Source organism: Truncatella angustata (assembly GCF_020726525.1).
Source record: "Truncatella angustata strain MPI-SDFR-AT-0073 chromosome Unknown BKA67scaffold_2, whole genome shotgun sequence".
Classification (NCBI taxonomy): domain Eukaryota; kingdom Fungi; phylum Ascomycota; class Sordariomycetes; order Amphisphaeriales; family Sporocadaceae; genus Truncatella; species Truncatella angustata.
This window is the reverse complement of record NW_025763382.1, coordinates 5,571,451-5,587,653: the sequence shown is the minus strand read 5'-3', so window position 1 is coordinate 5,587,653 and position 16,203 is coordinate 5,571,451. Positions and strand designations below refer to the sequence as shown.

Here is a 16,203-nt window from a genome sequence, read left to right as displayed (position 1 = left end):
CAACAATAAATTATACTGTTCTTCTATACTCTTGCACGTAGACAAAAGATATTTGTTTTTTTATCACTTTTTTTCTTATCTTTTTTTGTTCGATGCTCTTCGAATTCTGGTCACGGTTCAGCGATTGGCACTTGCTTGATTGCGCTTGTCCCACTTGACCTCGGTACATCGGACTTAGTCAACAACCCGATTGACCATTTCGTGAGCCAGTGACGTTATAGATCAATGACATCTCCACCTAGAGTATTACATGGAAATTCGCGGATTGTGACTGGTGGAGATCGGATGAGCACATCGACGGTTCCGCACTACATCATGCGAACAACCCTCGCAGCTTACAAATATAAAATATCCATATAGTCAGTCCAGTGTCGAAAGAAATTCCCGGCGACTGATCTCTGCCTTGAAGGTTAACACATAAGTCTTCATTGATAAACATAATAGCCGCATACCGGTATTTATTAAAGTACTCGGTATCTTCAAGTTTATCGCCTGGACGCAATACAGATAAGTAAAACTATACCACGTTACCACAATGAAGGAAGCTATCGTTTCAAAGGGTCAGTCCGCAAAACTCAAGAGTCACGTCGTAGATGATAGTTCTAACGGTACTTTAGGACCGGTGGTTGAGATCATCGACTCGCCAGTCCCCAAGCCCAAGGCCGATGAGGTCGTAATCAAGGTTGAGTACGCCGGCTCCAACCCAAAGGACTGGAAGCTGCCCGAGTGGCTCGGCAAGGTGGCCAACCAGGGAGACGATGTCTCGGGTACCATCTTTGAAGTCGGCAGTGATGTGACCGAGTTCAAGAAAGGCGACAGAGTTATCGGCTTCCACGTGATGCTAGCTCCCCACGGAGCCTGGGCCGAGTATAGCGTCGTGCCCGCTAACACGACTGCTCATCTTCCCGCGAACATCAGCTTCGAGCGTGCGTAAAGACCACCCTTACCTCTGTCGATTCTTGGCCACTAACCAGCCACAGAGGGTGCTGCTATACCCCTTGCGGCCCTGACGGCCGCCGTGGGACTCTATTCGCGCCTGCAGCTTCCTGAACCCTGGCGCCCAGCCAAGGAGTCGATCCCTTTGGTCATCTACGGTGCCGCATCCGCCGTCGGTGCATACACCCTGCAGTTGGCAATTAAGAGCAACATCCACCCGCTGATCTGCGTGGCTGGTAATTCACAAGATCATGTCAGGCAGTTTCTCGACCCTAGCAAGGGCGATACGATTGTGGACTACCGTTCGGGCGATGAAGCTGTCGTAGAAGGTATCAAGAAGGCACTCAACGGCGCCAAGCTGTTCCACGCCTACGATGCCGTGTCGGAGAAAGGTAGTTATCAGAATTTGAGCAAGATCTTGGAGAAGGGGTCTAAAATTACGCTGGTACTTCCGGGTAAAGATTTTAGTGAAATCCCGGACCACATAGAGCGAGCAGTCACAAGCGTCGGAAGTGTACACGACGCCGAGAAGGACTTTGGTTTCGTCTACTTCCGGTATATAGCACGGGGTCTCCAGCAGGGCTGGTTCAAGCCCCAGCCGACGAAGGTGGTGCCTGGTGGTCTGGGCGGTGTGCAGCATGCGCTCGAGGAACTTAAGGCCGGCCGAGTCAATGCTCAAAAGCTTGTGTTTAAAGTTGCCGACACTGAAGGCGTGAACTAAGCTAGGCAGTTATAAGACGTTGCCCATAGAGAGGGATCTCTGCCTGTAAATACTTCTCAGTCCAACTGACAAAACTTGTAACCATGACATGTCCCTAACACATCTTCGCTGCACACATGGCCCTACAGCTGAGTGCGTAAAGCATTTGAGTATGGGCTCCGTTCCCGAAGATACGAGCCGAACTTCCACAGGAGCCCGACGACCGGAAAGCCGACTCCTAAAGCGATAAAGCCAAGAAGCGAAGCACCCCAACCATACCCGAGTGTTGTATACCTGTTTATTCTGTGAGTTTCACCACTTAATCTGCCAAATAGGAATGGACTTACATATATGGAGCAAACAATGGGAATGCGAAACCAGCCAGGCATCGTAGGATTGATATCGCGGCAATAGCACTGGCAGAGTATTGCCCGTATGTGTCAACAATATACGCATTCACCGAGCTGGTGCAAACCAAGGCACCTGCCACGAAGAGAGAGCAACCTAAATTCGGCATGATCCAATGTAGCATATACTCGGCGCTCCAGCCGTACCAGAACAGTCCGATTACTAGCAAGAGAGTTCCGGGCACCATAACAGGAATCCGAAATTCTGGTTTTCCTTTCCCATCATTCTTCGCCGACATCTTACGATATATTCTATCGATTGTCATGGTGTATATGATTGTGGCTATGGTGGAAGCAATTGCAATAGAGGCATAGTTGAGGCCAGCAATTTGGACGCTCTCATGATAGCGATCCGTCCAGACATTGACGAAATCTGCAAAGAAGATGTAAGTATTGCCATACAGATATGCATTATACATAGCCATGACTTGAACAATGGGCTGCGTCGCCAAAAGTTTGAAAGGTCTAACCAGATTTTGCGAGAGTACCCGAATCCCAACATGATCAAGATGGTCGTAATCTGTGTAATACCTTGCATCTCCAGTCTCTTGGATAAGCTGCCACTTTCTTTTGCGTAGTAACAAAGGTGGATATGTTTCTTCCAGCAAGATGAATCCCAAAAGCTGAATCAAAGCGCTGAGAATCGAGGATGCGTAGAAAGCCCAGCGCCAGGTGGTATATTTAGCGACAAATCCACCAAGAATAACTCCGAACAACGGGGCAAGAACTGAACACCAGCTATAGATAGCCACACCTTTGCCGCGCTCTTTTGGCCGGAACACTACAGCACTTTGAGTCAGTCATTATTTCTTCTTAGTAGGCTGGGGGTATTCGGGAGTGTTTTGAAACAGTCACAAAAAGACAATTGCCTGTGATAGGCAATGTCGGCTTTGTAGATAACCTAGAACGGACAGAAAATGGTTCCGACAATTGCTTACTATCGCCTATGGTGCCACCACCAATCTGGGTCGGTATAATCTTAGTATCCATCATTGAAAACGATTGTAAGGTATAACTCACACCAAGGGTGGCGCTCGCAAATATGCCAGAGATGAACCTTAAAACGATGACGGCTTCTTTCGTTCTTGACGCTCCGCAGCCAGCGTTGAAAACAAGGTACAGCAGGTTCCATGACTGCACAATTCTCACACGTCCGAACGTCTCGGAGAGAGGGCTTGCGATCAGTGGACCAATAGCAAAGCCCAAAAGATATACAGAGAGGACCATCTCTTGGACTGCTTTGTTCTCAATGTGGAGCTCCGAGGCAATCGCGGGCAGTGTAGGCGCAACGATGCTGACAGTGAATAGACTCATGAAGACGAATGAGGACATCCCGAGCAACGCTTTTACTCTTCTTCTCATAGCCCAGTTCTTTGGATTACCTGGATCGGTAGCTTCATCTTGCCAAGTCACCTGGGGCATTATATTAGTCTAGTCCCAGCTGACGGCCACGCCACAGTACCAGTGTTCCTACCAGAAATTCAGGCCCGACGGACCTGGCCCCTTCCTCGCCATGTCTGTTGTTCTTTCCAGCTTCTTCTTTGTTCTCAATATGCTTCTCACCACCTATTGCATGTAATCCAGGTTTCGCTTCTGCATGCTGATCTCCGGTAGCTGAGCCAATGTCGGCGATCGTCACGTTGGTTTCGCCAGCAGTTGCTGTGGGATTAATTGGCGCACGAGCTCCGTAGTTTGCTCCTTGAGTTGCTTGATATTCACGATTGTTGTCCATCCCTACGAGTTCTCCCGCAGTTTAAGGATGTTGAATGTAAGCAGTCAAGACTTTGAGCCTTTCTTCCTAGAAAACAGAGGAGTGTCTAGAGATTGCTACAATGAACGCCTGCTAGATTGCGGCATGGAGTTACAAAACAATGATTTTGAATAACTTTTGTCAGATAATTTATTAATGTTGGATATCGTTTGGTTTTGATTCCCTCACGGAAATAAAGCGGTAAACATCTCGGGCCTTTCGTATCTAGGGTTGCTGCATGGAACTGTGTTCTACGCATGCAGTTATCGCACCATACATCCTGGTTATGACGACCACAATTGCGATGTTCATAATCGTACCAGAGCTAGTCTACCGACAAATTCAGTGCAATACAAAAGTAGGGAAATTAATGAACCTATGCGTTTGTCAACACGCGTGAAACCACCCGGTCAAACAGTTACGAGCACAACATTGTAATGGCCAGTGGCTTCAATTTCGAAAAGCATGGGTGAGCTCAGGGTTGGTCTAGTCAACGCTCAGAAGCTTCCTGGTTCACACTGTTGGCACTGGTGGACCCGAATTAGAGCACGAAAAATCGGCACATAAAACTCCAACTCGCCGTCACCACGTGCGACATGGAATTGCCTATTTGAGAGGCCTCATCATTTGACTAGCGCGAGGTGAAAGCGAACTGCCTAGTCATAGCTCATTCATGACCCGCGATTGTTGTTAGGTCAACGAGTTTACATGACCTTCGGCATCAAAGAATAGACATGACTGGCAGATATGCGGTTCATGTGGAGAAGTAAGATGTTGCAAAAGTATGATCAAGGACGTACAACATCGGACATTCGCTAAGGATTACCCCCCAACCTACTGCTCCGGCACTTACAGGGAATTTTACCCAGGTAAACGGTAGCCTGAACTGCCTGACTGGATAAAAAAATCGGGGTCCGAAGGAGAACGCCACCCCTCCCACCTTGGAGACCTTGCAATCCAGCCAACCCTAGTTGGAACGATCGCTCGGCAATTAACACAATATTGACCTTGTGCTTATCATCTCAGGTTTAAGACAGACGGGCCCCGAGCTGCTGTGTTTCCAGGACAATGTCTCAAAGAGCAGAATATTATTAAAGTTGCCATTTTCTATGATTATATAATATTTCAAATCATAATCTGGGAAAATCTAAAATTCGTGATAAGACACCAAATATGGCGAGTTCAAGCTGAAAAGCCATTGCAGACTGACACGTTGCCAGATATTTATTCTTATTTTACCTTTGGTTATTTTACAAAGATTGTTAACACTCTCTTGAACTGTGAATGTTTCTTTTTCCTTCCGACCGCTCATCGGGCTCCTTTGACAGCTCATACTCGTCAATGTCGATCTTGTCTACCTAATTGTGGTGTTGGGTGGATGGCAAAGTCCCGCTACTCACGGTATCGTTCAGCTCCCGACATTCAGAGAAGTTGATGACTGCTATCGTATGCTCGACTCAACAGATGCTACATGCGTCGTACCATGTGGACCCAACATTGTCGCTAGCAGACCAGGTAGCTGTACGTTGTACGTTGCGTCAATACTCATTATAGGTTCTAGAGGCAGAGGAAAAGAATAGAATCCGTTTGTAGTCATTCAGCCCCGGCTGGTTAGGCACGGCACGGCCCGGCGAATTAGCGAGTCGACAACTCAGCTAAACTAATGGATAGCCCCCATTTCAGCAGACCCAATTAGCTACAGTACAGTATCGTGTGTCACAGTTGGACTAGGAATAGATAGTTCATGGTTAGCGGTACAAGCTAGATCCCATCCCGCTTTTAGTAGGCCTATGCGAGATATACACAGTATTAATGTTAAAACAAGATGATAAAATCCGAAGATTTGTAAGACAAGAAAACCCAAATTTAATGTTGATATAATGTTAAATATGGTCATTTAAAGTTAAATTGATTTTATACATAAATTATTGTTTATAAATTCATTTCCTCGTCACGGGTGTCAGTATCATCGTTATGATCGTCATCGTTGTCCTTGTAGTTGTTGTGTTCGTTGTCATCTACATTTACATACATATCTTCATGATTGCCTTCTCCATCCTCGCAGTCGTCATCCACGTCTTCGAGGTTCCAATTCGTGTATAGCCTTCCGATCGTCTTGGCATTTAAAGCCTGATTTCGTTTAAATCCGGTTGAGATGCACGAAAATTGGGGTTCCCCATCACCCAAGTGCAAGTGCAAAAGCAAGCAATGATGTTCTGTATCTGGCGATCTCTTATCTTCTCGTCGGTAGGTTTAGTCAGCGGTTAATCACTCGCCGGGTCAAGCGAACTTGCTCGCCAACGTTTGGTGCCGTACAAGAAGGGCACTTCTTCATCGAAATGGCGTTGTGTAGGCAAAAAGAGTTTCTCCATGGCGAAGGGCTACATGTCAAACTGGCAGATTTCCAGCTCAAACATTTATCCAGAGATGGGATGGTCCTGCTTGGTGGAGGGAGTGGCGAGCCCTGCAGGTTCAACCGTCTCCGACCCGATGGTTTGAGCCTGGCGTTAGAACGGCCCTGTTTGCGCTTGGATGCACGATTTATTTTATCATTTGGGGCCATTTTATATTCCCTGGTACTGTGGACCGGGAAGACGAGTAGCACAAAATGATCAGGGATAGGCTTTTGAAGCACAAGTTTCCCTGGGGCTTCCAAGCTTGCCGTGATATTATATCCAAGTGCTACTGGAAGAATTATGAATCAGTAGACGAGCTTGTTCAAAATATAAAAGCCGTTTAGAAGAATTTAATGAGCGTTAAATGCCCTAATAAGGTGGCTCGCCGAAAGGATTATTCAGTCCATGGCTGAAGGCGGCAAGCAATAGTGATGGCCAGTGTTTTGATAAAGTATCTTAAGAAAATTAAGAGTTCCATGGTGTTAGAGTATGGGTCTGGATAATGGTTCTATCAGAAATACCAATAAGTGTATTAGACCAATAGCTTACAACATCACGAAACAGTGAAGCTAGTCTGCGCGATAACGTCTTGTTGAAAGATTTCTATACTAGACATGGACTGGTAGAAATCCTTGTAGATGCATGCTATTGTGGATAAAGGACTTTTCATACTGAAAGATTATTATCATTCAAAATGCAATGAAAAAGATAGAAATTCAGGAGATTGTTAAAAAGAAGATTGGCAGTTGAAAGCCCACCTCCAGACCAGGTAGCGCGCCAAGATAATGCTTCATCAGCGCCGCCAAGAACTGCATCACCGTCGGGGCGATCCAGGAGAGCAGATGCATGAGCTGCGATAAGCCTTATATGTACGATGCTACTGGCGCCAAAGGATGACTTTTGGGCCTCCACGTGCGGCACTGGCTTCTCTACTCCAGTAATTTTGGACAAGCTGCATTAGTTGAAGATGAAGACCCCCGGGGGAGTGGGAATCGTGGGAAGAAGCTAGCCGAGGAGGAGATCTAGACTCGAGATGAAGAACCGCCAGAAACGGTGAGTTACAAAACATTCAAGATAACCCCGGCTCATACAAACTGTTATGAGTCGGCGTTACAGAAGAACTCGAATCTTTCCGTCACGATACGTGGCCGAACGATCGGAGGCAATGAGGGTTCCCAGAAGGGGTACAATATGGAGCAGGTAGTCTGCAAGACTCCTGCTGTGTCCACTACGGCGTTCATCAGCGTCAGGGTAGATAGAATCGCTTCGCTTGAACGATATGAAGGTATTTGCTGTGTAATTTAGGTTAGAGTACTTGCTAAAGTCCCAGTCATAATATTAGAACCTGAGAATGCGAGTGCACGCGGACATTGTTTCCTCTCCCATTTGGAAAGTGCGCATGATAAACTCTTACAGTAATGAACATTAAATACCTGATGAGGTTTCTTGGGTTACCCAAGCAGCCAGTCGGTGAGAGCGAGCTGCCATTGGCATGTGATTACAGGAATGAAGGCGTGTAACTTTTCTCAATGATATTCCCGAATAGCCTCGCTTTGGACTGTGATCAGAAAATAATTGTGACACGCAGGTCGAGAAAGCGGTTCAACGGTTGAATGATATTTTCCAAAATCTCACAACGCCATTGCGTGGAACGTAAGGTAGAGAGACTGGGCGAAGGGGGATGAGTATATCGAAGGTGTGAGATGCCACTGGCGATACATAATTTTTAAGCTCATCTCAACCAGAGTAAGATTGGGATGAGTATTTACCCGCTCTTGGCCTTGGACCTGAAACCTGAAAGCTCTTTCCAAATGAAACAGCAAGTTTAAACTTCTCCATTATAAAATACCATGTGTGCTATTTGGTGTCCACGGTTCATATATTTTAGAATACGTGCGTGGAACGTAGTCTCGCAAAACTGCTCAAACTCACAATCAAGTCCCTGTTCGCCCCATGTTGCATAAGTACCTGTAAATGACATTGGACCCGAACGCCATGCTTTAACCGTTCTACTATTCATTGGCCCGTTATGCCATAGACCCTCCGCTTCTATTGGTACCGATCAGGCCGGCCATTTCCAACAAAGCGCGATCAGCCGCAATGTCCCCTGTACCCAAATTGATTCTCCTTCTTGCTTCAGCCTCCCTTGCTTCCCATTCCCATCTTTCTCGTTGGGATTTTGCTTCTGCGTCGCCTCCACAGCCCCATACTTCGATGTCGTCAATCTGGAAGCGTTCCTGAAAGTCAAACTTCCTTGAGGTACTGGTTGAAAAAGCCCCTCCGCGGGATGTATAATCGTGCGTGAAGACACCAAACTCGAAGCTCGAGTCAATGACCAATGAGACGGGACCTAAAGCTCGAAGGCTCTCATGGCGGGCGGCTTGACCCATCTTGGGAATGGGACATCCGATTGTGATGCCAGGGTTTGTATTTGGGGGTTTAGTGAATGCTACAAAGTCTTTGTTGATGACTGAGGCAGCGAATACATCGTGTGTCGGACCCAGCTGGAAGAGAACCATGTCATTGCCGCCAAAGCACTCCTTGTTGGTGCTCCGCCACGGTTGCCGAACCAATGCCCCGAATGTGACGCGATCCTTGTTCGGAGGACTACCATTGGGAAAGCGCTTTGGCGGTATGGAATCTAAGAAGTGCGCTTCTGATCCACTGGGTCTCGTAGATTCTTCCAGTCTAGTTCCCGTAACTAACAAAATAGTAGGAGCACGCCAATTGAAGACCTTGGCCTCGAAGCTTCCCATGGAGAAGCCAGCCTCTGCGCCAGAATATAGCAGCCTCAGCCGCCGAAATAGTTCGTTTCCTGGTACAAAGAACGACAACTGTGACAGGACATTGAGATTTAGAGTTCGGCCTTTATTCAGTAGTAAAGGTGGAAGAGGTATGGCGTGTTCTTCAACCTTGGGGACGCTGCCTTTACGCTTGTTGAGATCGAGACTTTTAGAGAAGAGGAAGTGCTCGAAAAGGGCGTTGAAGCCGTTGAACAAATATGGAAAGTTAACTGGGATGACTTCGTTGAACTGAGTGAAAGTGATTCCCGGAGACCTTTCCACATTCAGGAACGCTGACAATATGTTCTCCGCGGTTGTCCGAAGACTTTCAAGCTCTTCGCCTGTAACACGAGGGGCGAACTTGGAAAGGCTCTCTTGAACTTCTAGCGGTGCTACTAACAACAATAGCATGACTAGTCGTCGGAAGTTGTCAGCTGGTATCAGGGCGCCATGGGTGGTCGCAGCGTGCAAGTCGCCTGCCTTGAATGCATCGTTGAGATCCAAAGAATCGAGGGCAGCGAGGACTAGTTCATCGTCATCAACCGCCTCATCTTCTGGGTCATCGCCCGCTTCGTCAACCGCAAAGCCAGGCGCGTGGGATCTAGTCTCGCTAGTTGACGAGGTCTGGTACTGCTTCTCAATCTCGGACACCTTACGATCGTATACTGCCAAGCTCTTGAAGAGGAGCTTCCTCCTAGTCGCGGCCCCTTTGGATAGTATCTTGGTATATCTCTCGCTCAGGATCGTGACAACCATGATCATTTGTTCGAAACCAAGAACGGCAGGTGCATCATGCAGAAAGGGGAATGCGCCAATGTACGAGGCCATCTGGAAGACGACAGGCGAGACGCCAAGGATGTCGGGCAGCTCCAGAAAGCGGGCGATGGTGTCTTCTTTGAGATAGCGTACATCTTGCTGGTGGTCGGCAAGTGATTTGAAATTATCTTTGAAGTGGTGCAGCTCTAAAGGTTCGAAACATTTGCGTGCGAACTTCTCTGCCTGTACGACAATCACATGTTAGCCACCAAACCCCGCGGACATGCTGTGCGTGATGGGATACTTGCGAGTTTAGCAGTGACCTCCTCTTTGGAGCGATGCTCCAATTCTGAGTGAGATTGTCCCATGATGACATCTCATCCGTTGTTGCTGTGAACCAAAACAGAACCAACCACTTTGTATTGCGGATCTTGGATATCGTCGTGCCTCTCCGTGCCATTCGTGGTGCCTGGAATGGAAGCGTTATGGTGGTCCGTTAGTGACGTAGCGCCATAAACGCGGTACAGCAATGGACAAGAAGCGCTGGAGTGCTTGTAATAATTAACGGCTTACCCCGCAGGATCCGACTTGCTGGGACACGTTATGCACTCCCGGGAAATCATCCAGGACCCCCCGACTATGTAGTGATATCTTATCTAAACAGACACGCAAAATACAGGTATCTTTCACCGTTGGGTCTTCGGAAAAGTGCCAATTGAGCCTCAAAGTTCTTGACTCCTTGTCCGGTGAGGCGCATGCAATAATCTGAACATACAGTCCTGCATATGAGAAGAGACAACATGTATGTAGTTATGCGGTATAGGACAATCTTCGGTAGCCTAGTTGTAAAATCAATTGATTTATATAGAAATCCCCAGAGAACACTCATGCGACTAACCTGCTCACTTTAACGCGCTCGCTATACCTCAGTTGATGATGGTCTATAGTCCATATCTCAGGTACTTTATCGTGTTTACATTCCATAGAAACTTGAAATGACATGTATTGGTTACAGAGGAGTGATGTACATTATGAACGACAATGCAATGATTTGCCTTTTTGGTGGCTCGCCAGCTTCGAGCCCGAATCCTGACCAGAATGAGTAGAACGATGGCCTTCGTAACGTGGTCGAAGACGATGTAGGACGAACGATCCTATTTCTTGTTTGCATTCTCTGTCGCCGGCGTTTCCGCCGGTCTTGATGCAGGCGATTTTCCTGTGCCAAACCAACCTCCTGCGTTGGACAATGCGCCCAGCACACTCGATCCTTCCTGCTTGTCATCTGCCGGTATCTGGCTTTCTGCTTTAGGTAATGCATCGGCGCCCTCGACGCTCTCTGCCACCTTCTCGGCCTCTTCCACCTTCTTGGCCTGGACTCTCTCTGACCTTCGCTTCAAGTGTTCTTTCAGGAGCTTCTCCTCCTCGTCTCTGACCTCGAGTTCCTTCAGCCACTTGTCATGGCGCTCCTCGGCGCGCTTCTGTGCCTCGAGCTTGATGAGTTCCTTTCGCTTCTCGCGGTCCGCACCGTAGTATGCTCCACCGGCGACGATGGCCATGACGGTGAAGGCCTGCGCACCGATACGGGCGCGGAACATGCGCTGGACCTGGGCGTGGTCGCCCTTTCGCATGGCGCGCCAAGCATTGTAGAGGGCGAAGCAGGTCAGGAGCGTACCTGTTTTGTGAAGCGCGAAAAGTCAGAATGGTGTCAGGGTCGGATGCAATGGAATGAATCGGGCAGTCGCGTACCAAGGGGGACGAGTGGTTCTTCTTTCAATTTGCGCGAGACTTTCTGGAAGCCAGTCTCTTGATAGTCCCTAGGTCGGCATTTGTAAGCTGGGAGTGATGGAGCGCGGTGGGCGGGATTGAACGTACTTGTCGTCGTCAAAGGACGAGGGCATAGGTCTGTCGGCCATATCGAAAGACTGTGTCTATCGAATTGTGCGGTGGTGGGGGTGTTCTGGCGCTTTCGAGAAGCCTCAACTCGTTGTGTGCTTCCGTCTGAATATCAATCGAACGAGCCGCACGCAAAGTTTCTATGATGACATGGATTTCTGCGGAATTGTTCCAGGCCATCAACAGGTCCATAGCTCCGATAAGAGAGGGCAGCAGGTAGCTGAGCTATGCACGCTAAGATAAGGGATGCGCCGCACGCCTTGGGAGACCTGAAAGACCTGAAAGACTGACCATGCTTGCGCTAAGCCGCTGTTCCGAATGCCCCGCCATTTATCCCTTCTGTGCAAAAGCGCTCCAGTGGTATAGTTAATTACTGGGTCAAGTGTGTTGTGGTGCATGCGTTAAGTACTCCTCGTTGTAATGGTCAACAGTACAGTGACAATGATTGGATGGTTCAAGTCAAACCGGGTAAGCCTGCGGCCAGGCTTGGGTATAACAAACGTCTCTTGCCTAACTTACACCCAGTCCGCTAAATAATGAAGCATGAGTCCTCGCATCGGATCCGACTACCAGTGAGAGACGGCTGTGACAAACTGGCTTACCCATCGTATGTTACCGCTGACTATCCGCTGGGTTATCGGAATGATCTCCCAGGTTTTCGAGGTTAGCCTAACCTACGCACATTACAAGCCAGCAGTGGACAGTCCATTGACAAGCAGTTCTAGCGTCCATGAATTCCACTTCGTCCGCGAATCGGAGTGAAAACTGACGTTAACGCCCTGCGTCACAAGATGTCGGTCAACTGCCCCACCAAAAATTTACCAGTTCATAATAAAGAGCTCCAGCCATTGATCCAGCGGTCATAGCAAGCCATAGCAACAGCGGCGACTGAGATACAATCACATAACCATGTCTGCAGACGAAGATCCCGTTGTCAACGGCGTCAACGGCGTCAGTGGCCACAAGCAGAGCAATGGCAGGCGCACGCCCTCCTTGTCCGGCCTTGCTCTGACCGAGTACAGCGCCAACCCGTCGCCGCGCTCGGCCGATAAGCAGGCTCGCATCAAGCAGCTCGTTCCCGACCATTTGCTATTGCCTAATGGGCATCCCGACGTACGGTGACTTCTGTTGCGCCCAATTGACAAAGTAGAGCCACTGACCAGCGAACGCAGTATGTAGGAATGATTCTGAACTCCAGAGTATACGAAGCCTGCAAGCGAACCTCACTTACACCGGCTACGAATCTCTCCAATCGACTCGAGTGCAACGTACTGCTCAAGCGCGAAGATGAACAGCCCGTCTTTAGCTTCAAGTTACGAGGCGCATACAACAAGATGGCCCATCTGGACCCGGAGCAGAGCTGGAAGGGCGTCATTGCTTGCAGTGCCGGAAACCACGCTCAAGGAGTGGCATATTCTGCTCGTCAGCTTAAGATCCCTGCTACCATCGTTATGCCCCAGGGCACACCCAGTATCAAGCATTCCAATGTGTCAAGGTTGGGAGGAACCGTAGTTCTGCATGGTGCCGACTTTGATGCTGCCAAGGAGGAGTGTGTTCGGCTCGAGAAGGCTCATGGGCTTATCAACATTCCGCCGTTTGATGATCCCTATGTAATTGCCGGCCAAGGTACTATCGGTCTCGAGCTCATCTCAGATACCAATCTCGCCAAGGTCGACGCCATATTCTGTTGCGTAGGTGGAGGTGGCCTTATTGCCGGTATTGGAGTCTTCATCAAGCGTGTAGCACCGCACGTCAAGATCATTGGTGTCGAGGCCAATGATGCCAACGCCATGGTGCAGTCGCTCGCCAAGGGAGAGCGAGTCTTCCTCAAGGAAGTCGGACTCTTCGCTGATGGTGCGGCAGTCAAGACTGTTGGTGAGGAGACTTTCCGTATTTGCCAAGAAGTTGTAGATGAAGTTGTCCAAGTCACTACCGACGAGACTTGTGCAGCTATCAAGGATGTATTCGAGGACACCCGTTCCATTGTCGAGCCCGCTGGTGCGTTGGCGCTGGCTGGTTTGAAGAAGTGGGTGAAGGAGAACCCTTCGAGCGATTCCAACCGCACCGTTATCGCTGTCACTAGCGGTGCTAACATGAACTTTGACCGTCTTCGATTTGTCGCCGAGCGAGCTACTCTGGGCGAGGGCAAAGAGGCTCTTCTGTCCGTCAGCATCCCTGAACGACCAGGAGCTTTCTCTGAATTGATCAACAACATCATGCCTCACGCTGTGACGGAGTTTTCTTACCGATACGCCACAGATGAGGTCGCCAACGTGCTGGTGGGTATCTCGCTTACAGCACCGGCGACTGAGCGGGTGAGCGAGCTTCAATCGCTGATGGAACGCATCAACTTGTCGGGCATGACAGTCACGGATTTGTCGCAAGACGAACTGGCCAAGTCACATATTCGATACTTGGTCGGCGGGCGATCCAGTGTAGCTGACGAACGTGTCTACATGTTTACTTTCCCAGAAAGGCCTGGTGCGCTGCAGAAGTTTTTAAACACTCTGCGAACCAAGTTCAACATCAGTTTGTTCCAATATAGAAATGGAGGTAGCGATGTGGGCAAAATTGTGGCGGGCATTCAATGTCCGGACGCTGAGCTAAACGACCTTGAGAAATTCTTGAAGGAGATCGGATACCCGTGGGAGGATGTTACTGACAATGCCGCTTTCAAGACGTTCTTAAGAACCTGAGCATTTGGTTGAGGTTTACTACAGGAGTTCAGGCGCTTGTGAATCACAAAATAAACTGGTCTTGATCCGGCGGCATGCGATGTGTTTTAAAGCCTGGTTAGACCCTAAGATGCAAAGCTGGACTCTCGTTCAAAATGAAGCAGATTTGAATGAATATGTATGTGCCAAATATGCGTGGAAAGTTACTCGATAAACTATATCCCAAATTTCATCACTATCTATCCCATCGAAAGACATACAGCTGAGACAAGTGGGAGGCACCATAGTTCCAGGGGGCTAGAATTATGAGTAGTAAATTTCCGCTGCTGCAAGAAAAAGGAAACTCAAAATTCGTAAAATTCCAAGTAAATGGAACTGTAAAAAGTCAGCAGTGATAAAATGGGTAGTCACATATACATCGTTATTTAGTCGAAGTATGCGACTGCATGACCGTTTATGATATGTACAGCACGACTTGGACAGACTAGGCCGGCTTTTATCCGAAAAATTGCATCCACCCCATCGGCGCAAGTCCCAAGTCCATCTGCATAGCAATAGCAGCACCCTTTTCTTGGACACAGCTCAATTCCAGGTCGCATACCTTCAGCCACCACCAAAAATGTGCGGTTCAGCAGTCTGTCGGTCGTCCAAGATGGCGAGCTCGTCGCTTCTGTCGTCGATGCGCTCTCTGTCGCTTTCAGCCGCCCCCAAGCCCGCAATGGCCCGATCGACCGTCTTCCGCAGCATCACCAAGCAGCAACCGGTCCGATCGATATCACAAGCCATCACGCCGGCTACCACCAGACCGAAGATGGCAATTGCCACCATGGCCGCGAAGGCTCTCCAGCCCAAGGTGCAGCAGCAGACGCGGGGCATGAAGGTGCACAGTTCGGTCAAGAGAAGATGCGAGCATTGCAAGGTGAGTTTCTTGCTTGCTTGCTCTTACGCATAGGGGGCGTCGAAATGCGAAGAACCTTCCCGGCTACACACATGTGAGGCGGGTTGGGCTAACAAACTGCTTGGTCCAGGTCGTGCGAAGAAAGGCGAACAAGCGACACCGAGGATACATCTACATCATCTGCAGCGCGAATCCAAGACACAAGCAACGACAAGGATAAGATGCTCGTTCACGGCGTGAGCGGCGTTACAAAATGTACGATTCCTAAGACATTGAGGGCACGAGAGAAGGGAGGAGAGGCCTCCGGAAATGTGTATGCCCCCGCACGTGTACAATAAACCATGGATTCATACGGGAAACTCGCGCAGAAAGAAACATCTGTAGACTCGGAGGGTGCAATAGAGCGGATCATTTGGCAGGGTGCAAACTCTCAGATAAGTGTTGGAGCGTGAAGGAAGTGTGATTTTGGAAAGGCTACATGCCGGCAACATATTTCTCCATGTTCTCCCACTCCGTCTTTCCGGTCGAGAGCAAATACCTTATATGTCCCTAAAATCGCATCAGTCTTGTCATTTCTCTAGCAGCGTAGGAAAAGCCCATGTATAACATACCAAATCCGTCACATCACGGTGCCTTTCAAATTCAGCCCGCGCAAAGCTCCGCGTCTCCGCGCGAGTGCCTCGGTCGCTGATCTGCTTCGTGCCACGCAGGATAGTCCGATATAATGATAGGACTCGCGAGCGCTGAAGAAACTGCTTGACTGTCAGCCATGAGCAAGTGCTGAAGAACATCCATCGCTCCTCACATGATCCAAGCTCAAAGCCTTGCCGAGCCGGGTGCCTCTCTTCGCCTGAGTGGCATAATTCCGAATTGCAGTCCGCAACACCCTAAATATGCCCAGAGAGCCCATCGCAAACTCAGGAAGCGGATCTCAACGCATTTGAATTACTCCTCTGTCTTGCCCCAAATTTCGTTGAGCTTGGTAATTGTGACGATGGCAATGGCTTCA

General features: G+C 48.9%; 7 protein-coding genes across 7 annotated transcripts; 3 read left to right on the top strand and 4 right to left on the bottom strand.

Moving 5' to 3' along the window:
- Positions 1 to 210: 210 nt before the first annotated feature.
- On the top strand, positions 211 to 1,818 carry BKA67DRAFT_202490 (chaperonin 10-like protein). The gene is made up of 3 exons (XM_046095429.1): positions 211 to 560; positions 618 to 926; positions 981 to 1,818. Exons 1-3 carry the CDS (start codon positions 536 to 538, stop codon positions 1,655 to 1,657), a joined length of 1,011 nt encoding a protein of 336 aa, XP_045962152.1. The 5' UTR covers positions 211 to 535; the 3' UTR covers positions 1,658 to 1,818.
- On the bottom strand, positions 1,754 to 3,916 carry BKA67DRAFT_689146 (polyamine transporter 3). The gene is made up of 5 exons (XM_046109088.1): positions 3,518 to 3,916; positions 3,064 to 3,456; positions 2,982 to 3,006; positions 1,984 to 2,824; positions 1,754 to 1,930 (listed from the first exon to the last, which is right to left on the bottom strand). The coding sequence occupies exons 1-5, from the start codon at positions 3,773 to 3,775 to the stop codon at positions 1,780 to 1,782; spliced, it is 1,668 nt and encodes a 555-aa protein (XP_045962151.1). The 5' UTR covers positions 3,776 to 3,916; the 3' UTR covers positions 1,754 to 1,779.
- A 4,090-nt stretch (positions 3,917 to 8,006) lies between these two features.
- On the bottom strand, positions 8,007 to 10,418 carry BKA67DRAFT_556722 (restriction of telomere capping protein 5). Its single transcript, XM_046102180.1, has 2 exons — positions 10,037 to 10,418; positions 8,007 to 9,971 (listed from the first exon to the last, which is right to left on the bottom strand). Exons 1-2 carry the CDS (start codon positions 10,094 to 10,096, stop codon positions 8,217 to 8,219), a joined length of 1,815 nt encoding a protein of 604 aa, XP_045962150.1. The 5' UTR covers positions 10,097 to 10,418; the 3' UTR covers positions 8,007 to 8,216.
- A 147-nt stretch (positions 10,419 to 10,565) lies between these two features.
- On the bottom strand, positions 10,566 to 11,999 carry BKA67DRAFT_556720 (hypoxia induced protein conserved region-domain-containing protein). Its single transcript, XM_046102179.1, has 3 exons — positions 11,601 to 11,999; positions 11,475 to 11,542; positions 10,566 to 11,400 (listed from the first exon to the last, which is right to left on the bottom strand). The coding sequence occupies exons 1-3, from the start codon at positions 11,639 to 11,641 to the stop codon at positions 10,883 to 10,885; spliced, it is 627 nt and encodes a 208-aa protein (XP_045962149.1). The 5' UTR covers positions 11,642 to 11,999; the 3' UTR covers positions 10,566 to 10,882.
- Positions 12,000 to 12,530: 531 nt separating this feature from the next.
- Positions 12,531 to 14,317, top strand: BKA67DRAFT_513568 (threonine dehydratase-like protein; the record flags this gene model as incomplete). Its single annotated transcript, XM_046097577.1, has 2 exons — positions 12,531 to 12,734; positions 12,794 to 14,317. 2 exons carry the CDS (start codon positions 12,531 to 12,533, stop codon positions 14,315 to 14,317), a joined length of 1,728 nt encoding a protein of 575 aa, XP_045962148.1.
- A 474-nt stretch (positions 14,318 to 14,791) lies between these two features.
- BKA67DRAFT_556715 (ribosomal protein L36-domain-containing protein) lies at positions 14,792 to 15,673 on the top strand. Its single transcript, XM_046102177.1, has 2 exons — positions 14,792 to 15,215; positions 15,325 to 15,673. The coding sequence occupies exons 1-2, from the start codon at positions 14,916 to 14,918 to the stop codon at positions 15,412 to 15,414; spliced, it is 390 nt and encodes a 129-aa protein (XP_045962147.1). The 5' UTR covers positions 14,792 to 14,915; the 3' UTR covers positions 15,415 to 15,673.
- On the bottom strand, positions 15,669 to 16,104 carry BKA67DRAFT_656149 (complex 1 protein; the record flags this gene model as incomplete). Its single annotated transcript, XM_046106899.1, has 3 exons — positions 15,669 to 15,743; positions 15,806 to 15,946; positions 16,000 to 16,104. The coding sequence occupies 3 exons, from the start codon at positions 16,102 to 16,104 to the stop codon at positions 15,669 to 15,671; spliced, it is 321 nt and encodes a 106-aa protein (XP_045962146.1).
- Positions 16,105 to 16,203: the final 99 nt, after the last annotated feature.

What these genes read in the sequence shown, in the direction of transcription:
- BKA67DRAFT_556715 (XM_046102177.1), top strand. Translation starts at nt 14,916, where the DNA reads ATGTGCGGTTCAGCAGTCTGTCGGTCGTCCAAGATGGCGAGCTCGTCG. An exon ending in GAAGATGCGAGCATTGCAAG is followed by an intron (nt 15,216 to 15,324) that starts GTGAGTTTCTTG and finishes TGCTTGGTCCAG; the next exon opens with GTCGTGCGAAGAAAGGCGAA.
- BKA67DRAFT_689146 (XM_046109088.1), bottom strand. Translation starts at nt 3,775, where the DNA reads ATGGACAACAATCGTGAATATCAAGCAACTCAAGGAGCAAACTACGGA. An exon ending in CCGTCGGGCCTGAATTTCTG is followed by an intron (nt 3,457 to 3,517) that starts GTAGGAACACTG and finishes ATAATGCCCCAG; the next exon opens with GTGACTTGGCAAGATGAAGC. An exon ending in TTGCGAGCGCCACCCTTGGT is followed by an intron (nt 3,007 to 3,063) that starts GTGAGTTATACC and finishes ATACCGACCCAG; the next exon opens with ATTGGTGGTGGCACCATAGG.
- BKA67DRAFT_202490 (XM_046095429.1), top strand. Translation starts at nt 536, where the DNA reads ATGAAGGAAGCTATCGTTTCAAAGG. An exon ending in GGAAGCTATCGTTTCAAAGG is followed by an intron (nt 561 to 617) that starts GTCAGTCCGCAA and finishes ACGGTACTTTAG; the next exon opens with GACCGGTGGTTGAGATCATC. An exon ending in CGCGAACATCAGCTTCGAGC is followed by an intron (nt 927 to 980) that starts GTGCGTAAAGAC and finishes AACCAGCCACAG; the next exon opens with AGGGTGCTGCTATACCCCTT.
- BKA67DRAFT_556722 (XM_046102180.1), bottom strand. Translation starts at nt 10,096, where the DNA reads ATGGGACAATCTCACTCAGAATTGGAGCATCGCTCCAAAGAGGAGGTC. An exon ending in AGGAGGTCACTGCTAAACTC is followed by an intron (nt 9,972 to 10,036) that starts GCAAGTATCCCA and finishes ATTGTCGTACAG; the next exon opens with GCAGAGAAGTTCGCACGCAA.
- BKA67DRAFT_556720 (XM_046102179.1), bottom strand. Translation starts at nt 11,641, where the DNA reads ATGGCCGACAGACCTATGCCCTCGTCCTTTGACGACGACAA. An exon ending in TCGTCCTTTGACGACGACAA is followed by an intron (nt 11,543 to 11,600) that starts GTACGTTCAATC and finishes ATGCCGACCTAG; the next exon opens with GGACTATCAAGAGACTGGCT. An exon ending in AGAACCACTCGTCCCCCTTG is followed by an intron (nt 11,401 to 11,474) that starts GTACGCGACTGC and finishes TTCACAAAACAG; the next exon opens with GTACGCTCCTGACCTGCTTC.